The sequence below is a fragment of the Hemiscyllium ocellatum genome, chromosome 33 (assembly GCF_020745735.1).
Source record: "Hemiscyllium ocellatum isolate sHemOce1 chromosome 33, sHemOce1.pat.X.cur, whole genome shotgun sequence".
In the NCBI taxonomy this organism is placed as follows: Eukaryota; Metazoa; Chordata; class Chondrichthyes; order Orectolobiformes; family Hemiscylliidae; genus Hemiscyllium; species Hemiscyllium ocellatum.
The window spans coordinates 11,375,167-11,399,683 of NC_083433.1; the positions used below are offsets into that span (position 1 = coordinate 11,375,167).

Genomic DNA, 24,517 nt, shown 5'->3' on the forward strand with positions numbered 1-24,517 from the left:
CATATTATGCCAAGCTGAAAAATATACCGGGAAAGATAGATATTGTTGAAGGAGGGACTATGGTTGAGTTGTTGCTTTCATTAGCATTGGTGAGAATTCATTGAAATCCTTAATAACTAATGCCCCCACATCATAAGACAGAGGGAACTGAAGGGTTTGTGTGATTGGACCAATGTCATTAGTCACTCATAAACTTGATGTTCCAGCACGGTGTTGCTAATCATATTAATTCATCACAGAATGGTAACAGCAAAGAAAGAGGCCATTCAGTCTATCGTCTCTGTGTGCTGGCTCTCCAAAAGACTGGTGAACTGAGCGCCAGTCTCCCGCCTCCTCTCCTGCACATTCTTCTTTGTCAGTTAACAATCCAATTCCCTCTTGAATATCTCGACTGAATCTGTCTACACCACACTATCAGACAGCCCATTCCAGATCCTAACCACTTGCTATGTGAAGCCCTCACGTCACCATCACTTCTTTCACCAATTATCTCAAATCTGCATCACCAACTCCTCTCCGTCCACCCAAGCCTACCACCGCTGGGAACAGTTTCTCTCAACGTACTGTGTCCAGACAGGATTTTGAAGATCTCAATCAAATCTCTTCTCAAATTCTCCAAGGAAAATTGCTCTAATCCTTCTACATAATGGGTGGTCCTCGTGCCTGGATCCATTCTCATGAATCTTTCCTGCACCCTCATCAATGCCTTCATGTCTTTCTGAAAATGTGGTGTCCAGAACTGGACTTGAGGCTGAATCAGTCTCTCTCACAGGTTTAACATAACCTCCATGTGCTTTTAGTCCACAGCACACTGAAGAAAGCCAAGGATAGTATACATTTTATTAACTACTCTCTCAGCTGACCATTTTCAATGACATAAGCACATGTACACCCAAAGTAAGTAACCGTATCAATATTGATGGGCAGGCTGATATTTTGGAATATTCCCCTCTGCAAACCTCATTAAATGTAGAAATTTGTTGACGTTGAATTCCGTAAATTTTACTAGAGCTTTGGTAAAACCAAAAACAAAGCCGTTTTCAAGAACAACTTGATTTTATAAGAAAGGTTTTACAAATTTTGACTGGCTCACAAGTCAAAGATATCAGTCAGTATTTGAACCTCTGATCCAGGTACTTTCTCCTGATGTATACTGAATTTATGGTCTTCATGTGGAAACTTTGTAATGGGATGGAATCATGCAGCCATTAAGCCCAAGTACTGCACCAGGTCTTTAAAGGTCATTGAGGTTGTGGATGAATGACCTGCAGAACTTTGGTCACATGGAACAGGATGGCCCATGAATCACTGAAACCTGAAGGGCAGGACTTGCTTCTATTTCTGCCTCTTTTCTGGCACTGTTCTGCCTTAAGATGCTGTAACTCAAAGCATAGTGTCACTCAATGGACAAGATGCTAGTTTGAATTGTGATAGCAAGGTGATGCAGATCTTTGAGGGAAGAGTTATTCAATAAGTTACACTCCCTCTGCAATTCTTTTCCCCTTATGCAGTTCCCTTTCTAATGTTACAATTGAATTTGCTTTCATTACCCTTTCAGGCAGTGCACTCAGATCAGAGCAGCATATCATGTCTGTATCCCTCCCTCTGGTAATTACTTTCAATGGGGATCCTCTGCTTACCCACCATCCTGCTAGAAGAAACAGCTTCTCCCTGTACATTCTTACCAAAGCTATTTATAATCTTCAAAGTTAAAAATCACACCACACCAGGTTATAGTCCAACAGGTTTATTTGGAAGCACTAGCTTTTGGAGCGCTGTTCCTTCATCAGGTGGTTGTGGAGAATATTCTCCACAACTACCTGATGAAGGAGTCGTGCTCCGAAAGCTAGTGCTTCCAAATAAACCTGTTGGACTATAACCTGGTGTGGTGTGATTTTTAACTTTGTATACCTCAGTCTAACATCGATGTCTCCAAATCATGACTATAATCTTCAACACCCTAACCTTCCCTGCTTTAAAGATAATAATCCCAGCTTCTTTCATGCCTCCACATCACTGAAGTACCATTACAGTGAATCTCCATTGCACCCTGTCTAAGGCCTTGACTTCTTGCTAAACTATGGTGCCTAGCATTATGTACCATAGGAGAAAGTGAGGACCGCAGATGCTGGAGATCGGAGCTGAAAATGTGTTGCTGGAAAAGCGCAGCAGGTCAGGCAGCATCCAAGGAACAGGAGATTCGACGTTTCGGGCATAAGCCCTTCTTCATTCCTGAAGTAGGGCTTAGGCCCGAAACGTCGAATCTCCTGTTCCTTGGATGCTGCCATTATATACCATAGTCTAGCTGAAGTCTAATTGGTGGACTGGTAATAGTTAAACATAAGAGCAACATTATACATGTCAAGGACACATCTGGAGCTAGTTCTAGTTTGTTTCTTCAAATTTGAAATAAATCACCATATGCAGTACGTTATTGCAGAACCCATAAGTCAAAGTGCATTGAGTCATCTTCACTTCATAACTCGACACTATGGAGCTCCATGCCTCCCCCAGGTCTCCCTCAACCTACCCATTTAGGACATTTGGCAAGCAGCAGAGTGTAAAATGTGATGCTGTGGTGACAGCACAGTGTACCTATAATCTTTTGTCCACGGTAGGGGAGACATCAGGTGGCTTGATCACCTTTGGGACCTAGTGAGTGTCCAATTAATGGTCACTAATGCACTGTCTCCTACTACTACTGAGAGGTGCCCAAGGCAAGTGGCCTTTTTGTTGCCATGGGATGGGAGGGGAAAGATCCTACCTATGCCCGACAGACACCCATGCTAAACCAGGCCCCCACCCATTCCCCAGACAAACCTGACCACTCTCAACCCCTTTCTGTAGTCTACCAGCCTGACCATGGAAACTGCCTGGACAAAGTTTGGGATTTATTTAGTCACTGATGTCTCAGTTTATTTCTGACTGAAGTTCACTCTTGGGACCTTGACCCTCCCTTGCAGGATTGAACAAACAGCTTCAGTTTGTACAAAACCTTGATTAAAGAGATAACCCCACTCAAAAGCACAAAACCGAACACCTTGACAGAAACCAGCCAGTGATTTTCAGAGACTAATCCAATCCCAGTGCACACCGGATGATTTCAAATTGCCTAAAGTCTGGTCGAATGGTTTTCAATGTTGAATATCCGGTATGTAAAAAGTTTTGAATTCCAAATTGTTGGGTATTTGCCAATCATTGAAATAAAATTTCACAATGGAATTACATGTGAAATTAGGGTTAGGTTGCTGCATTCATTGATTTATTGGTTAAAGGACAATTACAAACAAGCCAGACATACTATCTCTGGACATACCAGTCTTCCAGCTCATCCTCCAGTTGCAAACTCAGCATTTCAATGTTTCTTTAACTGGTTATATTTTGTGGTATAATTGAAAGGTTTGGGATAATCTAAACTTTGTGGGACCTGAGGTAAGTTATAATCTGGTATATCTGGCAAACATCCTCAGACTAGACATTTTTTATGTAGTCGATCAAAAGGTGCGGACATTGTTGGCTAAGTTAGTATTTATTGGACATCTCCAGTTTCCCTTGAGAGAGTGGTGGTGAGCCACTTCCTTGAACCTCCGCAGTTCACATACTGCAGGAACACTTGCAGTGTTGTCAGACATGAGGGAAGTTCAGGACTTTGATCTAAAGACAGTGTAGGAATGGTGATGTATTTCCAAGTCAGGATGGTGTGTGGCTTAGAATATAACAGCATAAGAGCCAGGCGTAGGAGTAGGCAATTCAGCCCCTCGAGCCTGCTGTCCCATTTGCAGTCATGGCTGATGTCATCTCAGCCTCAACTTTACTTTCCTGCCTGTTCTCCATAACTCTTTAACCGTCTCATCAGCATGGCCTAGTGGTCTAAGGCGCCAGACTCAAGGAGCGTTAATCCTTGCTCTGCATCTGGGCTTGTGAATTCTGGTCCCTTTCTAGGGGCGTGGGTTCAAATCCCACTCCTGACATGTCTCCCTTTTACGGTGGCACAGTGGTTAGCACTGCTGCCTCACAGCGCCAGAGACCTGGGTTCAATTCCCACCTCAGGTGACTGACTGTGTGGAGTTTGCACGTTCTCCCCGTGTCTGCGTGGGTTTCCTCCGGGTACTCCGGTTTCCTCCCACAGTCCAAAGATGTGCGGGTCAGGTGAATTGGCCATGCTAAATTGCCCGTAGTGTTAGGTAAGGGGTAAATGTAGGGGTATGGGTGGGTTGCGCTTCGGCGGGTCGGTGTGGACTTGTTGGGCCGAAGGGCCTGTTTCCACACTGTAAGTAATCTAATCTAATCTAATCACTAATTAAAAATCTGTCTATCTCCTCCTTAAATTCACTCACTAGCCTGGCAGCCATCACGTTCTGTGACAGGGAATTCCACACATTCATGACCCTTTGAGAGAAGCAATTTCTCCTCATCTCTGTTTAAAAATCTGCTACCCCTTTATTCTAAAATTTCTCATTCTATATGAGGAAACATCCTCTCTTAATCTACATTGGCAATCCCGTTTAACACATTATATACACAAATGGATCTTGTTATTCTAAACTCTAGAGAGTATAGGCCAAAACTGCTCGATCTCTCTTCATAAAGCAAACCCCTCATCTCTGGCTTGGAGTGGAAACACATAGTGGGTGGTACCCTCGTCTGCTGCCCTTGTCCTTCCAAGTGTTAGAGGTTGTGTGTTTACCAGGCACTATCAGAACAGCCTTGGAGAGGTACTGCATTCCATCTTGTCGATGGTATACACTGCTGCCACTGTGCATTGGTGGTGAAAGGAGTGAATATTGAAGGTTGAAAATGTGTTGCTGGTTAAAGCACAGCAGGTCAGGCAGTATCCAAGGAATAGGAAATTCGACGTTTCGGGCATAAGCCCTTCATCAGGAATGAGGAGAGGGTGCCAGGCAGGCTAAGATAAAAGGTAGGGAGGAGGGACTTGGGGGAGGGGCGATGGAGATGTGATAGGTGGAAGGAGGTCAAGGTGAGGGTGATAGGCCGGAGTGGGGTGGGGGCGGAGAGGTTAGGAAGAAGATTGCAGGTTAGGAGGGCGGTGCTGAGTTGAGGGAACCGACTGAGACAAGGTGGGGGGAGGGGAAATGAGGAAACTGGAGAAATCTGAGTTCATCCCTTGTGGTTGGAGGGTTCCCAAGCGGAAGATGAGGCGTTCTTCCTCCAACCGTCGTGTTGTTATGTTTTGCCGGTGGAGGAGTCCAAGGACCTGCATGTCCTCGGTGGAGTGGGAGGGAGAGTTAAAGTGTTGAGCCATGGGGTGGTTGGGTTGGTTGGTCCGGGCGTCCCTGAGGTGTTCTCTGAAGTGCTCCGCAAGTAAGCGGCCCGTCTCCCCAATGTAGAGGAGGCCACATCGGGTGCAGCGGATGCAATAGATGATGTGTGTGGAGGTACAGGTGAACTTGTGGCGGATATGGAAGGATCCCTTGGGGCCTTGGAGGGAAGTGAGGGAGGAGGTGTGGGCGCAAGTTTTACATTTCCTGCGGTTGCAGGGGAAGGTGCCGGGAGTGGAGGTTGGGTTGGTGGGGGGTGTGACTCCTCCACCGGCAAAACATAACAACACGACGGTTGGAGGAAGAACGCCTCATCTTCCGCCTGGGAACCCTCCAACCACAAGGGATGAACTCAGATTTCTCCAGTTTCCTCATTTCCCCTCCCCCCACCTTGTCTCAGTCGGTTCCCTCAACTCAGCACCGCCCTCCTAACCTGCAATCTTCTTCCTAACCTCTCCACCCCCACCCCACTCCGGCCTATCACCCTCACCTTGACCTCCTTCCACCTATCACATCTCCATCGCCCCTCCCCCAAGTCCCTCCTCCCTACCTTTTATCTTAGCCTGCCTGGCACCCTCTCCTCATTCCTGATGAAGGGCTTATGCCCGAAACGTCAAATTTCCTATTCCTTGGATGCTGCCTGACCTGCTGTGCTTTAACCAGCAACACATTTTCAACTGTGATCTCCAGCATCTGCAGACCTCATTTTTAACTGAATATTGAAGGTACTGAGTGGAATACAGTCAAGTAGGCACTTTGTCCCGGAGGTATTGAGTTTCTTGAGGTTTGTTGGAGTCACAGTCACTCAGGTAAGCCGTTCTCTCTCTGTTGCCCATAGCGTTATCAAAAGTAGCATGAATTTGAGTCAAAGAATCACAGAAATGTACAGCACAGAAACAGACCTTCGGTCTAACTCATCCATGCTGACCAGATATCCTAAATTCATCCAGTCCCATTTGATGACATTTGGCCCATGTCCCTCTAAACCCTTCCTATTCATATGCCCATCCAGATGCCTTTTAAATGTTGTAATTGCACCAGCCTCCACCTCTTCCTCTGGCAGTTAATTTCATACATACGCCAACCTCTGCGTGGAAAAGTTGCTCCATAGATCCCGTTTGTTTCTTTCCCCTCTCACCATAAATCTATGCCCTCTAGTTTTGGACTTCCCTACTTTGGCTATTCACCCTATCCATGCCCCTCATGATTTTATAAACCTCTGTAAGGTCATTCCTCAGACTCCGCCACTCCAGGGAATAACCCCAAATTAAACTGTTTCACAGCGCCAGAGACCTGGGTTCAATTCCCGCCTCAGGTGACTATCTGTGTGGAGGTTGCACATTCTCCCTGTGTCTGCGTGGGTTTCCTCCAGGTGTTCCGGTTTCCTCCCACAGTCCAAAAATGTGCAGGTTAGGTGAATTGGCCATGCTAGATTGCCCGTACTGTTTGGTGAAGGGGGAAATGTTGGGGAATGGGTCTGGGTGGGTTGCGCTTCGGTGGGTCGGTGTGGACTTGGTGGGCCGAAGGGCCTGTTTCCACACTGTCAGTAATCTAATCTAATCTAAACAAGACATTTGAAGAATAAAGACAGGTAGTCTTGCTACACCTCTGCAGGCACTGGTGAGACAACATCTGGAGAACTGTGTGCAGTTTTGGTTTCCTTGATTAAGGATGGGGGTGGGGCAGTGATATACATGCATTAAATGTAGTTCAGAACAGGTTCGCTCGAGCTAATTCCTGGGATGAAGTAGATGTGAGAGGGTGAACGGCCCACTCCTGTTTTTATTTGCATTGGAGAAAGGTTGAGCCTATATTCATTGGGATTTCGAAGAATGAGAGGCAACGATTGAGAGATTAAAATGCTATAAGATTCTGAGGGAGTTTTCCAGGGTAGGTACTGAGAGGAGGTGACGGAAATATGGGACAAAAACAGAATAAAGGGACACCCAGTTGTGAAAGAGATGAGTTGGGTTTTATTCACCCAAAGGGTCATCAAATTTTGGAATTCTTCATTCCTGAGAGTTGTGGAGGCTGGGGCATTTGACATATCCAAGGTTCAGATACAGTTCTTTTTAATCAAGAGTTATGGGGGAATATAGAGTGAAAGTCACAGTTTGATCAGCCATGATCTTATTGAATGGCAGAGTAGGTTTGAGGGGTTGAATGTCCTACTGCTGTTTTTATTTCTTATGATCTTATGATAACTGAATGCACTGAGATAAAGATCTCTCAGAAGAGTAAGAGTCACCTGGTTAATTTGCCACTGATTTAGGCTGGCTGACTGGACTAAGTTAGAGGTTACATCGTGGTGCAGTTGTCTCATAGAATCCCAACAGTGTGGAAACCGGCCATTTGGCCCACCAAGTCCACACCGACCCTCTGAAGAGTACCCCACCCAGACCCATCCCCCTGTATTTCTCAAGGCTAATACACTTATCCTACACATCATTGATCACTATGGGGCAATTTAGCATCTGTGGACTGTGGGAGGAAGCCAGACCACCTAGAGGAAACCTATTCAGACACGGAAAGAATGTGCAAACTCCACACCTGAGGCTGGAATCGAACCCAGGTTCCTGTAACTGTGAGGCAGCAGTGCTAACCACTGAGCCACTGTACCACCCTCATGATATGGGAACCAAAACAATGTACAACATTCTAACTGCAGTTGAATCAGTTACCAAAGTAGATTATAACTTCACTAACTAAGAGATGCATAATCCTACAAATGAATCCAACTGTTTTATTACCATCTCATGAAACCCCTACAGTGTGAAAGCAGGTAATTCAGCCCACACTGACCCTCTGAAGGGCAACTCAACCTCTCTGTAGCTGGTTGACTCTTGGTTGGAAGCTATCTTCACACGGGACAAACCTTCATGTGACTGATTGGGCTGATCTTCAACCCAAGATCCTTTGGGCTCAGACAGCAGGATATCCCAGTGGGATTGTGGGATCTGGAGAGTAGGATTACATCCTTTCCTCTTCTGCCTCAGCATTAAAATGAAAGCAAAACACTGCAGATGCTGGAGTTCTGAAATAAAAACAGAACATGGCAGCCTCTGCAGAGAGAGAAAAGCACAGACTTAACCTTTTTAGGCTGAAGTGACTCTTTAGAAATGAAGAAAGGTGGGAATGTGATGGATTTGGTGCTGCTGAAGATGGGCAGGGTCCGGTAGAATAATAGGGATGGTTAGGGTTAGGAAGCAGGGCAGGGGAGATTAAACACCAAAGCTATCTTGGAACAATAAGCAAAAGGAATGGTAATGGTTGCAGTAAAGAAGCAAAGCATTGGTCTAAGGTTCGTGGTAACAGCAAAGTAAATATCAGCTCTGTCTGAAAGCAAACACATGGGAGAAGATAGACTAGCACATGTAGAGAAAGAAATTTCAAAGACGGCAGTGTTCAGTCTCTGAATTTGTTGAATTCCCTGTTGAGCCAAGAGGCTGCCAAGTGCCTGATTGGAAGATGAAGTGCTGTCCCTCCACCTTGGATTGTCTTCACTGGGGCCTTGCATCAGGTCTAAGACAGAAATGTAAGCATTGGAGCAAGATTTTAAACTGAAATAGGAAGCAATCAGGGTCATGCTTGAGGATGCAGTGGAGGTGTTCTGCAAAGTGATCACTCAGTCTATGTTTAGATCCCTTCCGATTTGTGATATGAGCAGTGAAAACAGTCAACTAAATTGGAAGAAGTACACACACACTGTGGTTACATTGGGAGTTGGATAGCTCAGTTGGTTGAATGCCTGGTTTGTATTGTACACTAATGCTACAGGTTCAATTCCCGAACTGACTGAGGCTACCATGACAGTCCCAACTTCTCGACCTCACCTGAGGTGTGGTGACCTTCAGGCTAAACCACCATCAGTTGTCTCTCTCTTTCTAATGAGAGAGCAGCCCTATGATCTCTTTTACATCTCGAAAGAGTATTTGGGGCCACGAACGTTGAGGAGAGGAGAGGTACACCTTCTATGATTACATGGGAAGGTGCCAATGCAAGGGGACGAGATATTGGAGTTGACCTGGGAGTGGACCATGGTGTCGTAAAGGGAACTATCCCATTAGAATGTTGACAGGGAAGGGACTGATGAGTCTGGTTCTAGCATTGTGCTGAAGGTGATGGCAGATGGCGGAGGATAAACCTTCGAATATGGAGGCTGGTGGGGTGGAAAGTGAGGACAAGAGGGTTCTGAGAGGGAGGGAAAGGGGTAAGAACTGCTAGGTAGGAAATAGATCGAGGACCCTGTCAATCACAGTAGAGTCTGTTCTCAGTTGAGGAAAAGGGAATCATGTTGTAAATGAGAAAGTGAGGATTGCAGAAGCTGGAGATCAGAGTCGAGAGTGTGGTGTTGGAAAAGCACAGCCGGTCAGGCAGCATCTGAGGAGCAGGAAACTCAATGTTTCGGGTATAAGCCCTTCATCAGGAATGAGAGTTGTGGGCCGGGAGACTGAGAATTGTAAATACCACTGTGTTTGCAGAATTGTCAGAGCAGATGCAATAGATACGGAGAAATTGGAAGAATGTAGTTCAATATACAAGTTATCACTGCAGTGAAGAATTGGTAGGAAGCTGTTCCCAGTCATTCATGTCATTGATGCCACACTTCGAAGAGAGGTTCAAAGTGTTTTTGTAATGATCCCTTTGTAGCGGGGTCGAGGGAATATCCACCGAATTCGGTCAGTGGCTGTTTTGGAAAGCATTGTTTACCAGACACGACAGACCAGGTTGCGAAGTGAGGCTTGATGAATCCTCTAGACCAGAACCCCCTGAGAGTGCACTGGTCCAGGGGAGCTGTATCATTTACAATCAGATCCCAAAGACAGTGAAATTCATTCAGTTTTCCCCTGCAAGTAACAGAATGCTGGATGGAGGGGATGTGAGAAAGTTGATGATTTAATTGTCAGTTTATTAGGTGTGTTATCATTCTGTTACATCACAGTATCCTTAGAAAGGAATCCATACATTATATAGAGGCACAGAGTTATACAATGTGGAAACAGACCCTTTGGTCCAACTTGTACACGCCAATCAGATATCCTAAACCGATCTATCCTGTTTGCCAGCAATCGGCCCATATCCCACTAAACTCTTCCTAATCATGTATCTATCCAGATGCCTTTTAAATGTTCTAATTGTACCAGCCTCCACTATTTCCTGTGACAGCTTGTTCAATACATGTACCATCCTCTGTATGAAAAAGATGCCCCTCAGAGTCCTTTTAAAACTTTCCCCTCTCACCGTAAACCTATGCCCTCTAGTTTTGACTCCCCTTATCCCAGGAAAACGACCTTGACCATTCATCCTATCCATGCCCCTCATGATTCTATAAAGCTCTATAAGGCCACCCCTCAACCTCAGATGCTCCAGGGAAAAAAATGCCAGCCTATTCAGCCTCACCCTACAGTTCAACCTCTCCAGCAACATCCTTGTAATCTTTCCTGAATCCTTTAAAGTTTAACATCATTCCTACAAAAGAAAGTTTTAATTCTATAATGATATATTCACTTAACAGGAATTACCCACTCAGTCATTTAGGTTCAAATACAGTTAATGTACATAGGAAGTCGTTTTTGTTAATTGAAATTGGTTCACTAGTGAAAATGATCACTTATCAGACACCCGCAGAAAGGAGGAGAGTAAATAATATTGTGCAATGATGCTGGCTTGGCAACTAAAAATTTGTAAGCAGTAGACTTTGCTCAGGGGCTTGACTACTATACCAACACAATTTCTGAACTCTCTTTGAGAGCGTCAGATGCCAACATGAATGAAGCAGACAGTAGATGGGATCTAGGAGGAGCTGGTAATACAGTCATTGGGCACCTGTCTATAGTGTGTGAGAATGGTTCAACACAACATCGGGGGTGAATTTGAGTCCCAGTTTTGGTTGATTGTCACATTCAAGTTGCTCTCCATGGAATGGAACTTTCCAGAGCTAAGTTTGGAGATTCTTTTTACTGAGGATGGCAAGTTCCAGTTTTCAGCACCAACTCTTGACCCAGACACAGAGTGTCCATAGTGGAGATGTGGGAAGGTCCAGACCAGATATGATAAAAAAAAAGACAGGTATTCCTCCTGATAAAGGGTCAAGGTCCCAATAAAGGGTTAGGTTCACACAGTGTGACCACAAAGGAGCTGTGACAATTCTGCTGAAGGATTGTCAAGTGTCTGGGGCCAGCATTTTGAACAATATGGCCCACATATTGAAACAATGGAAAGTTCCAGACAGATTCTTTTTCTTCTAGTTGTGATGCATGAAAACATATTTACAGCAAATACACATCAATGTGTTGTCTCTTCTGAATCAATAAATTGACCGATTTTGTGTTTGATACCAATATATGTCTGTGAATAAATAATATGTGGAAATTAGACAATGGCAGCATTTTACTTCACAAAGTAATAAAATCATTATTAAGTAAATGACCTGAATTAGTTCTTTCACCCCTTTTATAAAGACCTCACAAAGTCTTTGGTACATTTATTTTAATTTATTCAAATGCAGTTGATTTGATCTTCTTGTCTCTCCTCTAGAAGCTGGTATGTGTGTTCAGTAGATCCTTATTACTGCCCTTAATCATTCCCTTATTGCTGGCAGCTCAGCTGTTGCTCTTGTTACCTAAAGGAAATGATTGTCAGTAGGCCATTCTGCTCCTTGGGTTTGTTCTGTTCTGTTGTTAGATCATGGTCGATCTCTAACTCAAACCTATTTTCCAGCATTGATTAATATCAGTCATGATCTATTTGGATAGCAACACAAACTTGAAGGGCCGAATGGACAACTCTTGTTCCAATTACCCATGTTCCTAAATGCCTTGGTATATTTGTTTAACAATGACCCAATTATTCCATTATCTATGCTTCTAATTTAAAGAGTTTGGCCTGAAATCTCCCTATCAAGGGGGAATCTATCCTATTGATGGGGAGATTTCAGGGCAAGATCTTAAAATTTGGAAGCAGGCTATAGATAATGGAATAATTGGATCATTAGTCCTTTATTCAATTCCTTCAAAACTTTCCAAATTCAAGGAAATGCAAACCAACTTTGTTCAAACTGTTTTCATAATTCACCCCTCATATCCAGTACTATTCTTGCAAATGTGGTCTGAACCCATCCAAGGTTGTATGTTTTCTGAGATATGGCATTAAAAACTGAATGTGGTGCTCTTGATGGGGTTGGACCATGGTACTGTACAACTGAAGCAAAGGAACATGAGATAACAGGAGTAGGAGGAGACCATTCAGCCCGTTGAGACTGGCCCACTATTTAGTAAGATTGCTAGTATCACTTCAGTGGGCAATTAACTTGGTGTGGATCTCGAGTCACATGCAGTGGGCCCGATCCAATTGGTGTGTCAACACCATTTCAAGCATTGATTTCCTAAAGCTACTGTTGTGTGCACAGCAAAAAACATAATGAGAGGGACGACGGTTACAGAGACGCCAGACTCGGTAAGGATGGCAGGTTTCCTTCCCTAAACAACATTCATGAACCAAATGGGTTTTTATGACTATTGCTGATATTGTCTGTCACTAAGACTAACTTTACATTCCACAATTATTAATGGAATACAAAATTCACCAGCTACCGTGGCGGCATTTGAACCCCACATCTCTCGAGCACTGGCTAAGTTTCTAATCCAGTGACATTACTGCTCCACCTCCATCTTCCTCCATTCTAATGCCACCACTCTTGTCTTTAGAATTGTTTTTTGTACCAGTGGCACCAGCTTTCAGTGCATGGATTCCTAAATCACAACTGCTTCACTACCTCATATTTCTTCCACTTACAAGATATTCTGATCCATTTTGCTAGGATGCAAAGCCGATGTCTTCTTACTTCTCCACACGGAGCCCCATCAGAATTTGACTCCTGACCCCCCCCCCCTCCCCCGCCCCACTGGGAGCTGGATGGTTGGTTAGTGGAGGAGGTGTGTCAAATAGGGTGCCAGCAGTGCCTGCCATAGCAGTAACCTTCCCCCTTGTTCCTACCAGTACATCACTCACAGTGTGACAAGTAGTGAGCCAGTTGGTCTGCCCAATAGGCTAAGTCAGGCCCATGAGTTGTCAACTAATGTCCACTTCTTGGCCTTGTCCTGCTGCCACCATGACAGAAGAGACCCCCACCTGCAAAGGCTGATGACTTAGTGGACAAGCTTGGGGTTTGTATCCCTGTAGAGTACCCTGTGCCTATCAGAGACGATATCTATCTCTTCAAGCCTACTCTGCCACTCAATAAGGTCATGACTGGATCTTCTCCCTCAATACCATTTTCCTGTATTATGCTCTTTTCCCATGATGTCTTTAATATATACAGGAACATTTGTATAAATGGTAGGGGTGGAAGTAGGTTATTCAGCTCCTTGATCCTACTCCACTACTTATTACGGTTATGGTTCAAAAAATTACACGGTGCAGCACAGTGGCTCAGTGGCTAGCACTGCTGCCTCACAGCGCCAGGGACCCAGGTTCAAATCCAGCGTTGGGCGACTGTCTATGTGGAGTTTGCACATTCTCTCCAAGTCTGCATAGGTTTCCTCTGGGTGGTCTGGTTTCCTCCCACAATCCAAAGATGTGTAGGTTAGGTGAATTGGCCATGCTAAATTGCCTATAGTGTTTGGTGCTTAGTCACAGGAAATGGGTGGGTTACTCTTCAGAGGGTCGGTGTGGACTTGTTGGGCCAAATGGCCTGTTTCCACATTGTAGGGATTCTATGACACCTGGTTACAGTCCAATGAGTTTATTTGAAAACATGGGCTTTCGGAGCTCCTGATGAAGCAGCAGCACTCTGAAAGTGATTGTTTTCAAATAAACCTGTTGGACTGTAACCTGATGTGGTGTGATTTTTGACCTTGCCCAACCCAATCCAACACTGGCACATGGATGATCTGTTTGTGTTTTGAATTCCACTATTCCTGATAACCTCTAACTCCCTTGTCTCACAGGAATTTATCTATCTCTGCCTTAAAAATATTTAATGATCTCATCTCCAATGCCCTTCAGGGGATGAGTGTCCCAATGTTGCACAAATCTCTGAGAGAATGGCTTTCTCTGCATCACTGCCCTGAAAGAGACAAATCTTGTTCATAACAGGAAACCACACATAACCGGAAACAGCCTTTCCACATCCACCTTGTTAAGACCATTCAGGATCTTATGTGCTTCAATCGTGTCACTGTTCACTTTTTTTAGATTAGATTAGATTACTTACAGTGTGGAAACAAGCCCTTCGGCCCAACAAGTCCACACCGACCCGCCGAAGCGCAACCCACCCGCCGAAGCGCAACCCACCCATTCCCCTACATTTACCCCTTCACCTAACACTACGGGCAATTTAGCATGGCCAATTCACCTAACCTGCACATTTTTGGATTGTGGGAGGAAACTGGAGCACCCGGAGGAAACCCACGCAGACACGGGGAGATTGTGCAAACTCCACACAGAGAGTTGCCTGAGGTGGGAATTTAACCCGGGTCTCTCGCGCTGTGAGGCAACAGTGCCAACCACTGTGCCACCATGCCGCCCACAAATACTAGTAGAAATACTAGTAGAAACAAACCCATCCAACTCCTCCTTGTAAAACAACCTGTGCATTCCAAGCATTAATCTAATCCTTTGAACCATCTCCAACACATTTATGTCCTTCTGTAAGATACTCAATGACTCTGTGTCTCCAAAGCTGCCTCCTAGCCTCAGCCTTCTGAAGGACCAGACAACATCTATGAGCTTTCTCCTCTTCACATGGTGGTCTTCATAGACCATACTCAGAAGGCGATGCCAGTCAGGGTCAAACGACTTGGTAGTGTGGATGAGCAGAGGGATCTTGGTGTCCATGTACAAAGATCTCTGAAAGTTACCACCCAGGTAAGTAGTGCTGTGAAGAAGGCATATGGTGTACTGGGCTTTATTGGTAGAGGAATTGAGTTCCGGAGTCCTGAGGTCATGGTGCCGTTGTATAAGACTCTGGTGCGGCCTCATCTGGAGTATTGTGTGCAGTTTTGGTCGCCATACTATAGGAAGGATGTGGAGGCATTAGAACGAGTGCAAAGGAGGTTTACCAGGATGTTGCCTGGCATGGTAGGAAGATCGTATGAGGAAAGGCTGAGGCACTTAGGGCTTTTCTCATTGGAGAAAAGAAGGTTTAGGGGAGATTTGATAGAGGTGTACAAGATGATTAGGGGCTTAGATAGGGTTGACAGTGAGAACCTTTTTCCGCGTATGGAGTCAGCTGTTACTAGGGGACACAGCTTTAAATTAAGGGGTGGTAGGTATAGGACAGATGTTAGGGGTAGATTTTTTACTCAGCGGGTTGTGAGTTCATGGAATGCCCTGCCAGTAGCAGTGGTGGACTCTCCCTCTTTATGGTCATTTAAGCGGACATTGGAGGTTATTGGGCTAGTGTAGGTTAGGTAGGCTTCGGTCGGCGCAACATCGAGGGCTGAAGGGCCTGTACTGCGCTGTATTTTTCTATGTTCTATGTTCTATGACTTGCCAATTATACCCACCAACTTTCACATATGAAGGAATGACCCATGAATGTCATGACCCCAAGGACATGGGGACACCTGAGCAACCTGGAGAATGCAAGGTGGAAGGATTTTATGGACCAATAGACAGTACACCCCTCTGCCTTCCGATTAGACTTACAGTGTGGAAACAGGCCCTTTGGCCCAACAAGCCCACATCGACCCGCCGAAGCACAACCCACCCATACTCCTACATTTACCCCTTACCTAACACTACGGGCAATTTAGCTTGACCAATTCACCTGACCCGCACATCTTTGTGACTGTGGGAGGAAACCGGAGCACCCGGAGGAAACCCACGCAGACACGGAGAGAACGTGCAAACTCCACACAGTCAGTCGCCTGAGTCGGGAATTGAACCCGGGTCTACAGGCGCTGTGAGGCAGCAGTGCTAACCACTGTGCCACCGTGCCGCCCACCTGTTTGGCTGTGGAAAGCAACGTTTGAATCACTTTGCCCAAAGAGTTAAAAGACTTGGGAGAGCAACACTGTGGATGGATCAGAGCGAAGTGCAGTATATTTTGTGTCATCGCTTGCGGGCCTGCCTTTCACAGCCACAGAAAAGGTCGTTTGTTAAAAATAAAAGTAAGAGAGAAAGGGAAAAAAAACCTCCTAGTTGTGTTGAGGAGGTGGTGGGGGGGAGGTGGTGGAGAGAGAATCAGCAGCGGTCGGAACCGAGGTTGAGGCGAAGAGAATTGAAACATGCACCACGGGCGGTGCAGAGGGAACTGAGCTGTCATAAACTGTAAGGCTCAAACACATCGGTTCGGAGCAGCCTGCTGTGAGGGTGGGGGAGGGGAGAGGAAGAGACTCAAGAAGAAGCAGCAGATAGTTTACCTACACTATGTTAGGGCACACGTACAGACACTGAGCCTCGCCTAAAGCTGCTTTGATCTTCCCTTGATTCGCTCGCAGATTGCAGTTACCCGTTCTTCAAACTGGAAAAATAAACTGGGCAAGGCCAAGGTAATAGTGTAATAACTTGCATTTATGTGGCGTCCTTCATGCGTTGAGAACGTGCCCAAAGAGCTTCACAGCCATTGAGGCACTTCTGAAAGGCAGTTCTTGATGTAGGGTGTTATGGACCAGGTCAGGTCCCCTGAAAATGTTTCGAGGAGGTAGCCCAGACCCTAACTTTGCTTTAAGCAATCATGAAGTGGATATTCCAGGAGAGAATAGTCAAACCGTTTAGTTTCAAACAAAACAGAAGTTATTTACAAGGTTACCGAATGAAACACAAACAAAAGAGAACAGAATACAGAAAAACTTAAGCTATCCAAAAACCCAACAGATTTTACCAATTTAATGATGCTGTTCCAAATACTTCCAAATATCTGTTAGCTATAATCAAATTGGCCCTAAAACCCATCCAAGCCAGATTTTTTGGAATCGCTTCTGTTACAATGTCTCTGAAAAGAAAACCAAGGACAACGATAACCTTGTTAAAAAAGCAGCATCATCACAAGGAAAATGTAGCAGCCAATTTGTGAACAGCATGATCCCACAAATGGTAATGACCAGATAACCTGTTTACTTAGTATTGATTGAAGGGTACAAATTGGCTTGGTCACCAGGACAAGCCTGTGCTCTTCTTCAAAGTAATTTATGGAATCCTTCAAGATGAACTTTGATTAACAAAGGGTCCAGACTTAATACCTAATCTTCACACCTCTACACCTCACATTCCTCTTTTGAGATTAGATTAGATTCCCTACAGTGGGGAAACAGGTCCTTCGGCCCAACAGGTCCACACCGACCTCCAAAGAATAACCCACCCAATCCCATTTCCCTCTGGCTAACGCACCTAATAGTATGGCCAATTAATCTGGCCTGCACATCTTTGTGACTTGTGGGAGGAAACCAGAGCAAACCCACACAGACACAGGGAGAAAGTCCAAACATCACACCGACAGACAGTCATCCAAGGCTGGAATTGAACCTGGGACCATGGTGCTGTGAGGCAGCAGTACTAACCACTGTGCCACCCTTACAACTGAAAGTCTACTCTTTTCCCCAAACCTTTAGATAGCTTCCTTTTTTGTTCAGAATGAGCAAAGAAGTAGTAGATGGAATACCATGTGGGAAAGTGTGAGGTTTGGTGGGAAGAAGAAGTGTACATTATTTTATAAATGGACAACGGCTTCAAAAATCTGAAGCACAAAGGGACTTCGGAGTCCCAATTCAGAATTCTCTTCAGGCTAACAGGCAGGTTCAGTTGGCAGTGAGGAAGGCAAATGCAAGTGTATTTCAGGAGGGCTAGAATACAAGAGCATAGATATACTGATGAGACTGTATAAGGGTCTGGTCAGACCACATTTGGAATATTGTGAGCAGTTTCAGGCCTGGTCTCTAAGGAAGGCTGTGCTGGCTTTGAAGGGGGTGAGAGGAAGTTTACAAGGAATGATCCCAGGGATGAAGAGCTTGTCTTTTGAGGAGCAGTTAAGGACTCTGAGTCTGTACTCAATGGAGTTTAGAAGGGTGAAGGGGGATCTGATTGAAACTTATGGAATACTGAGAGGCCTGGATAGAGTGGACGTGGAGAAGATGTTTCCAACAGTAGCAGAGACCAGGACCTGAGGGCGCAACCTCAGAGTGAAGGGATGACCCTTTAGAACTGAGATGAGGAGAAATTTCTTCAACCAGAAGATGATGAATCTGTGGAACTCATTGCTACAGACGGTTGTGGAGGTTAAGTCTGGAGTGTATTTAAGACAGCAACAGATCGGTTCTTAATTAGTAAAGAACCAGGGGTTGTGGGGATAAGGTAGGGTAATGGGGTTGAGAAATATATCAGCCATGATTGAATGGTGGAACAGACTTGATGGGCTGAATGGACTGTCTTATGGTCTCACTTGGAATAGGAGGGAAGAGGGGATACAGTTCCAAAACATTTAATTTCAGAAAATTAAGAGATGGGCTTGGAGCCAGGAAGACTGGTGAAATAGTGAAGGCAGAAGATGTTGAGAGAAAGGCCTAGCTATCTTTGAGGAGGCTTCACTGTGGGGGTGGTGGGGTGGGGGATGAAGTGATGGGTGACCATGACTTCTGGAGACTCCGTTTTCCATCATGCACACCCCCACCCTGATGTCCCTTACCAATGCTGAAGGGTATCACCGTTTTGATTTCTGGGGCCTACCTGTCACTGGGAAATCTCCTACCTTCTGAGGGTGACTGAATGTGGAGATGCTGTCTCCTCCCAGAGGCCTTTGTGATCCCGGTTTCCTACACCAAAATCCTTTCTCACTTTTGCACCAATTTCATCTTTCATGAACAATGCCACTCCCACCGAATTTTCTGTTATGCCGTTTTTTCCTAATGATTGAAAACCCATGAGCCCCTGAAGAAGGGTTCATGCCCGAAACGTCGATTCTCCTGCTCCTTGGATGCTGCCTGACCTGCTGCGTTTTTCCAGCAACACAGTTTCAGCTCTAACCTCCAACATCTGCAGTCCTTACTTTCTCCCCTAACCCTTGGATATACCCAGCCTTGTTCACCCCACATCCCTCGCTCTTCATTCTCAATCATATTGTACTCGTTTACAACTATTTGTGCTGTTCTCTACCTTATTGCAAATGCTCTATGCATTCAGATGCAGTGCCTTTAGACTTGTCTTTTTGACAAATTTACACAATTTTGATGTACTCCTGTTCTATTTGATGTTTGCCTTTGTTTCCTCTGCCTTCTACATTTTCCCCCATCTTTTCATCCTTTGTTTGCGTTTTTGGTTCTCTCACTCTTGTCTCTCTGCTCAGGTTCCCATTTCCCTGCCACTCTAGTTTAAACCCTTCCTCATTGTACTAGCAAACACCCCTGCTATATAGATCCTTGTCCTGCTGGGGTGCAACCTGTCCAGCTGCTACAGATCCCACCTTCCCCAGAGTCAGTTCCAATGATTCCAGAGTCTAAGTCCCTCCCTCCTGCACCATCCCTCAAGCGACACATTCAGTTAGTCTATTCTGCCATTCCTGATCTTCCTGGGATTGGGAGTGATCCTGAGATTACCACTGTTGAGGTCCTGCCTTTTAAATACTTTCCTAGCTCCGTATATTCTGCCTCTTGTGAACTTTTTTATTACCTAGGTCATTAATACAGACTTCAGCACCAATTCTGGCTGTTCTGTCTCTCCCTTCACAATGTACTGCAGTCACTCAGTGACATATTAGATTCTGTCACCAAAGAGGTCACCATCCTGGTGTCACATCCGTGATGAAAGAACTGTTGAACCTACCCCTTCCAATGGAAACCTCTATTATAATTAATCTCTCACTCTACTCCTGTTTCCACACATCTGGTTCACATTGCAATACCCTGAGAAATCATCGCCTCAAGCAGTATCCAAAATAGAAAATCTGAGAGATGGCCCAAGGAGATCTTGCCTGATGCTTTAATCTGTCTGGAGTCATCTATTCTCTTTCTGCCTATGCACTCTTTACCTGTGGAATGACCACCTAATGCTATCCTCAAATATTCCAGTGTTGCAAAGATTTATCCAATAAGAGTTTGTTATTTCACACAGAGTTGTGTTGTGAGCATTGACCTCTGGTGGTGTAGTGAGGAAATGATCTTGATGTCATTGAATTTAAAGAGAATCAGTGTCTAAAATCGACTTTGCACCACATCTTGAGTTCACACAAATTCAGTCCTCAATGAGTCCCAACTCTGGTTGAACGAAAGCCTAAACTTGCGTTCAGAAAAGTTAATCACCTTACCAATAATTTGTTTATGGTGGAGTTGCTTAATGGATATATATTGACCTGGATAACATTCTTCAAAATAGTGTCCTGGAATCTTTTGCATCCCACATTGAAGCGTTTAGATGAAGAAGAGGAGACTTGTCTGGATTATAAACACTGGTGTAGACTGGCTGGGCTGAATGGCCTGATCATGAACCGGAGCATCCACCCAAGGAAGTTGTCAGCACCCGTGGTTTCACTCTAAGTCTGAAATAGGGTGAATCTAATGATGTAACACAGTCTGTGTCCATACATTGCAAAAACATCCAGGTTTGGGAAGATATGTAATAAGCAACGCTCAGACCACGCAAGTCACAAAAGCGAATCCAACTATTTCTCCTTGACATTCAGTTGTTAAGTATCTCCCCCCACCATTAACATCCTAGTGGCTATCGTTGACCTGAAGCTGCAATAGACTTTATATTCACATAGTGGCTACAAGTGCAGATCAGAGGCTAGGAGCTGTATAGACAATAACTCACCTCCTGTCCCCCCAAAGCCTGTCCAACATCTACAGGTTACAAACCAGGAATATGATGGAATGGTTCCCACTTGCATGGATCAGTGCTGCTCCAATAACACAATACCATCCAAGAGACAGCAGCCCATTTGAGTGGCTCCACCTTTACCAGTTGAAACACGGACACCTTGAATCACCATTGCACAGTCCCAGGAGAGCGAACCATCCAATAAATGCATACAGTACCTCATGAAGGCTCCTTAGACAGCACCTTCCAAACCCAGGACCTCTACCATCTAGAAGAACAAACGCAGCCCAGGAACCCAACATCCTGACTTGGAGATATATTGCTGTTCATCCAGTGTCACTGGGTCAAAAGCTGGAACTTCCTGTCTTACAGCAAAAAGGGTCTATTTACAAACATGGACTGCTGTGATTCAACCAACACCTCCTCAAAGGGAAATTAGACATGGACAGTGAATGCCCACATGCCAGTAACAAGTAATGCAAAACAAAAAAAATTAAATCCAGTGAGCCATTTACACAAAGATGGAATTGAGGAAAGGCTCCTGTCTGGAAGGGGCAGGGAGCCCCCTCTCCACATTGAGGCCTCAGAGCTGAGGCCTTAATTTCATTTTAGACAAAGGTTGCAAGACAGTGTCTCAAGAAGGAAGCCGGCAATGTTCGGTTGCTGCTGCTTGTAGGATAGGGAACATCCTGTTGACTTTTTCTTTATTTGTTTGTAAGATGTAGGTTTTGCTGGCTGGACCAGCATTTATTGACCATCCTGGATTGCTCTGGAGATGGTGGTGGTGAGCTGCCTTCTTGAACCTGCTGCAGACCCTGTGCTGTAATTACATGCACAAACCACACTGTTAGGGAGGGATTCCAGGAATATTGACCCAGCCACACTGCAGGAAAGGTGATGTGTTGCCAAGGCAGGATCTTCCTTTTAGTTTATAGGAAGCTCCTCAGGACTGAGAATGACATTCTCCTACTCCAGAGTTGTGTATCTTGAGGTGAATGCACAGTCCATTTGTAGATGTTAGCTTGATGTTTGGTTTGAGTTCAGACTGGTGTGTGACCTGGAGGGGAACTTGTTTATGCTGCAACTCTGCTGGTCCAACAGCTTCCAGAGCAAGTCTAGTCTTCAACTGGATGACAAAGCTGCCATTTTGGAAGCCAATTGGTAGAATGGAAGGAAGTCAGTGTCTGGGGAACATCTCTCACACTGTACAGGCTTGTCAGGAAATCTATGTAGCCCTAAAGTTGAGATCAGAACCCAAAATACAATACCCTACCTGAGTTGTTAATATTTGAATTTTACTTTAAGTATGAGAATGGTCAGTTTGGTAAGATCGTCAGTACATCAGTACATTCAGTGTAGACCAATGATCATTTTAGCCTAACGGTTGCTATGGGTAACGTCTCCTGTGAGTGATGGTGACTTGAAATTCAAAGGCAGGAGATCATTATCTTCTCACAAGTTCATCTATTTATTGAATTCAACCCAGGTACAGAATAGAAGCTCAGAGAGAAATGGACAGTAGTAACTGTTTGCCACCTGGCTTTGCAACAAGATATGAGAGTGCAGCAAAATGTCACTTTTTATCAGAATCATCACTTACAAGTTAAACTGAAAACCACATTCTCGCAACAAGTGTGGTTACACCTTGTGTGAAGCTCACTACCCCATACACATTTATCCCCATCCCAACCCCCAACCCACACAATCTCTATTCAGCCCCTCTCACAGTGATTCAGAATTCTGTGTGTGGGGAGAAATTTTGAGCTTTGGCTGACGTTCCAATTCTTAGTAGATTTGTTTATTTTGTATGGAAACATTTACACCAAGTTACAAATTCATTAATTCCCCCATTTTACGATTCTACCCATTTTCTCCCTCAGTTTTCCTCCCCGCCTCCACCCCAGTTACTCCTTTGCCTTGCTCCTTCAGTACCCCATCTTCCCCCCTCTTGATTGCCATTCTCCCTTTGTTTTCCACCTCCTTAAGTTGCCCACTCTTCAGTTTTCACCCTCCCTTGGTGACTTTCTACCTTAATTTTCACATTTCCTTGATTAACTCTCTCCCTCAGTTTCCTTTCTCCCTCCCTTAAATCACCTCTCCTTCAGTTTTCCATAATTTCTCCCTTGGTTAATCCTCTCCTTTAATTTTCCCTCTCCCTCCATCAGTTACCTCTCTCCCTCTCCTCAGTTACTCCTTTGTCTTACACCTTCAGTTTCTTCCTTTCCTCTCCTCCTCAGTTTCCCCTCTTTCAGATTTCCTAGCCATTCCCTTCCACTTCAAATACTCCCCTCTCCTTCTCTTTTGGTTTCCCCCTTGGATACCTCTCTCCCTCAGTTTTCCAATCCTCCTATCTCAGTTACATATCTTCAGTTTTCCTTCCCCCCCCCCTCGCCTTAGTTAGCCCCTTCCACTGTTTACCTCTCCCCTTCCCCCTATTACTCCTTTCTGTTTGCCCTCTCCTCCCTTACCTTCCCTTGGCACCATCTTACGTCAGCCATTTCTTGGAGCGTCTCATTACCACGCCTGAGGAGGTGCAACCACAAGCCAATGCTCTCAAATACAACCTGTAACTTCCATCAAGTGAATAGACCAACGTTTACAGGTATCAGCATGACCAGCCATCCCATGGTTGACTATCATACCTCAAGGGTTGCCTCTAACCAGAGTTGGCAACTCTTATGTAGAGCTACTCCTCTGAGGTTGGGATTTGCCTTCACTTCGTGTCTATACTGAGAGTGTATAGCCATGATTACCCACTGGAAAATATCTCATTCTTCACCCTAAAAAGTGGTCACCTTAATGGATGCTGTTGGCTGAAGGTGGCACAGGGTTGGGGGCGAGGGTGGGTCAATATGTCCTCTTGATTCAAATTGTTTCCATTCACACTGAAAGCTGTGTCTGGGCCCCTCCTGCTGATCGATGGGCTAGATCTTCTTGGGTTTCCGTCCAACTTGTAAATAATAGAAAAGTGACATGATCCCAAATAATGCATAACTCAAGAGCAAGAATCCCACATCCTGAGAAAACAAGCCTTGATCCATGGCTGAAAGCAATGTCACTGTAAGGAAACAGACAGAATTAACAGTCGAAGGACATCCTCAACTTCACATGGGTCCACATTGGATCCGTCACAAGTTCATACTGGACAAACCACATCTCACAGCGAAAGGTTTGATAGACCGTAATTTTTACTTTTGCAGGTTGATTACCATGGTAGTTAGCCACTGTCCTGAATGTGCTCTTATGAGGCTGCTAGTGTTCTTTCACAAAAAAAAAGCAAGTTTACTGCACAAAAGAAGGAAACAAATAACACTATATACCTGTAAGACAACTTGAAAAGATGTTAACATAATCAGCAAAACGATTCACCCTTTTCTACCAGTATCCTTCACAGATATTCAATGAGGTATCACTCTTATTTTAACTCTTTAACTTCTTACTTAACTGACATTTCCCAGTTTTGATAGATTACAAACTTCTTTCCAGTT

General features: G+C 44.8%; 1 protein-coding gene and 1 non-coding gene across 3 annotated transcripts in view; one reads left to right on the top strand and one right to left on the bottom strand.

Annotated features, from left to right (window-relative positions):
* Positions 1–3,851: 3,851 nt before the first annotated feature.
* On the top strand, positions 3,852–3,971 carry trnal-caa (transfer RNA leucine (anticodon CAA)). Its single transcript has 2 exons — positions 3,852–3,889; positions 3,926–3,971. It is a non-coding gene; the product is annotated as a tRNA-Leu (tRNA).
* Positions 3,972–23,442: 19,471 nt separating this feature from the next.
* The window catches only part of LOC132831294 (tumor protein p53-inducible protein 11-like), a 28,041-nt gene continuing 26,966 nt past the window's right edge, over positions 23,443–24,517 (bottom strand). For both annotated transcript variants that reach the window (XM_060849342.1, XM_060849341.1), the window contains exon 7: positions 23,443–24,087. In XM_060849342.1, the coding sequence (XP_060705325.1) occupies positions 23,954–24,087 (134 nt within the window). In that variant the 3' untranslated portion in view covers positions 23,443–23,953. The remainder of the gene's footprint in view (positions 24,088–24,517) is intronic.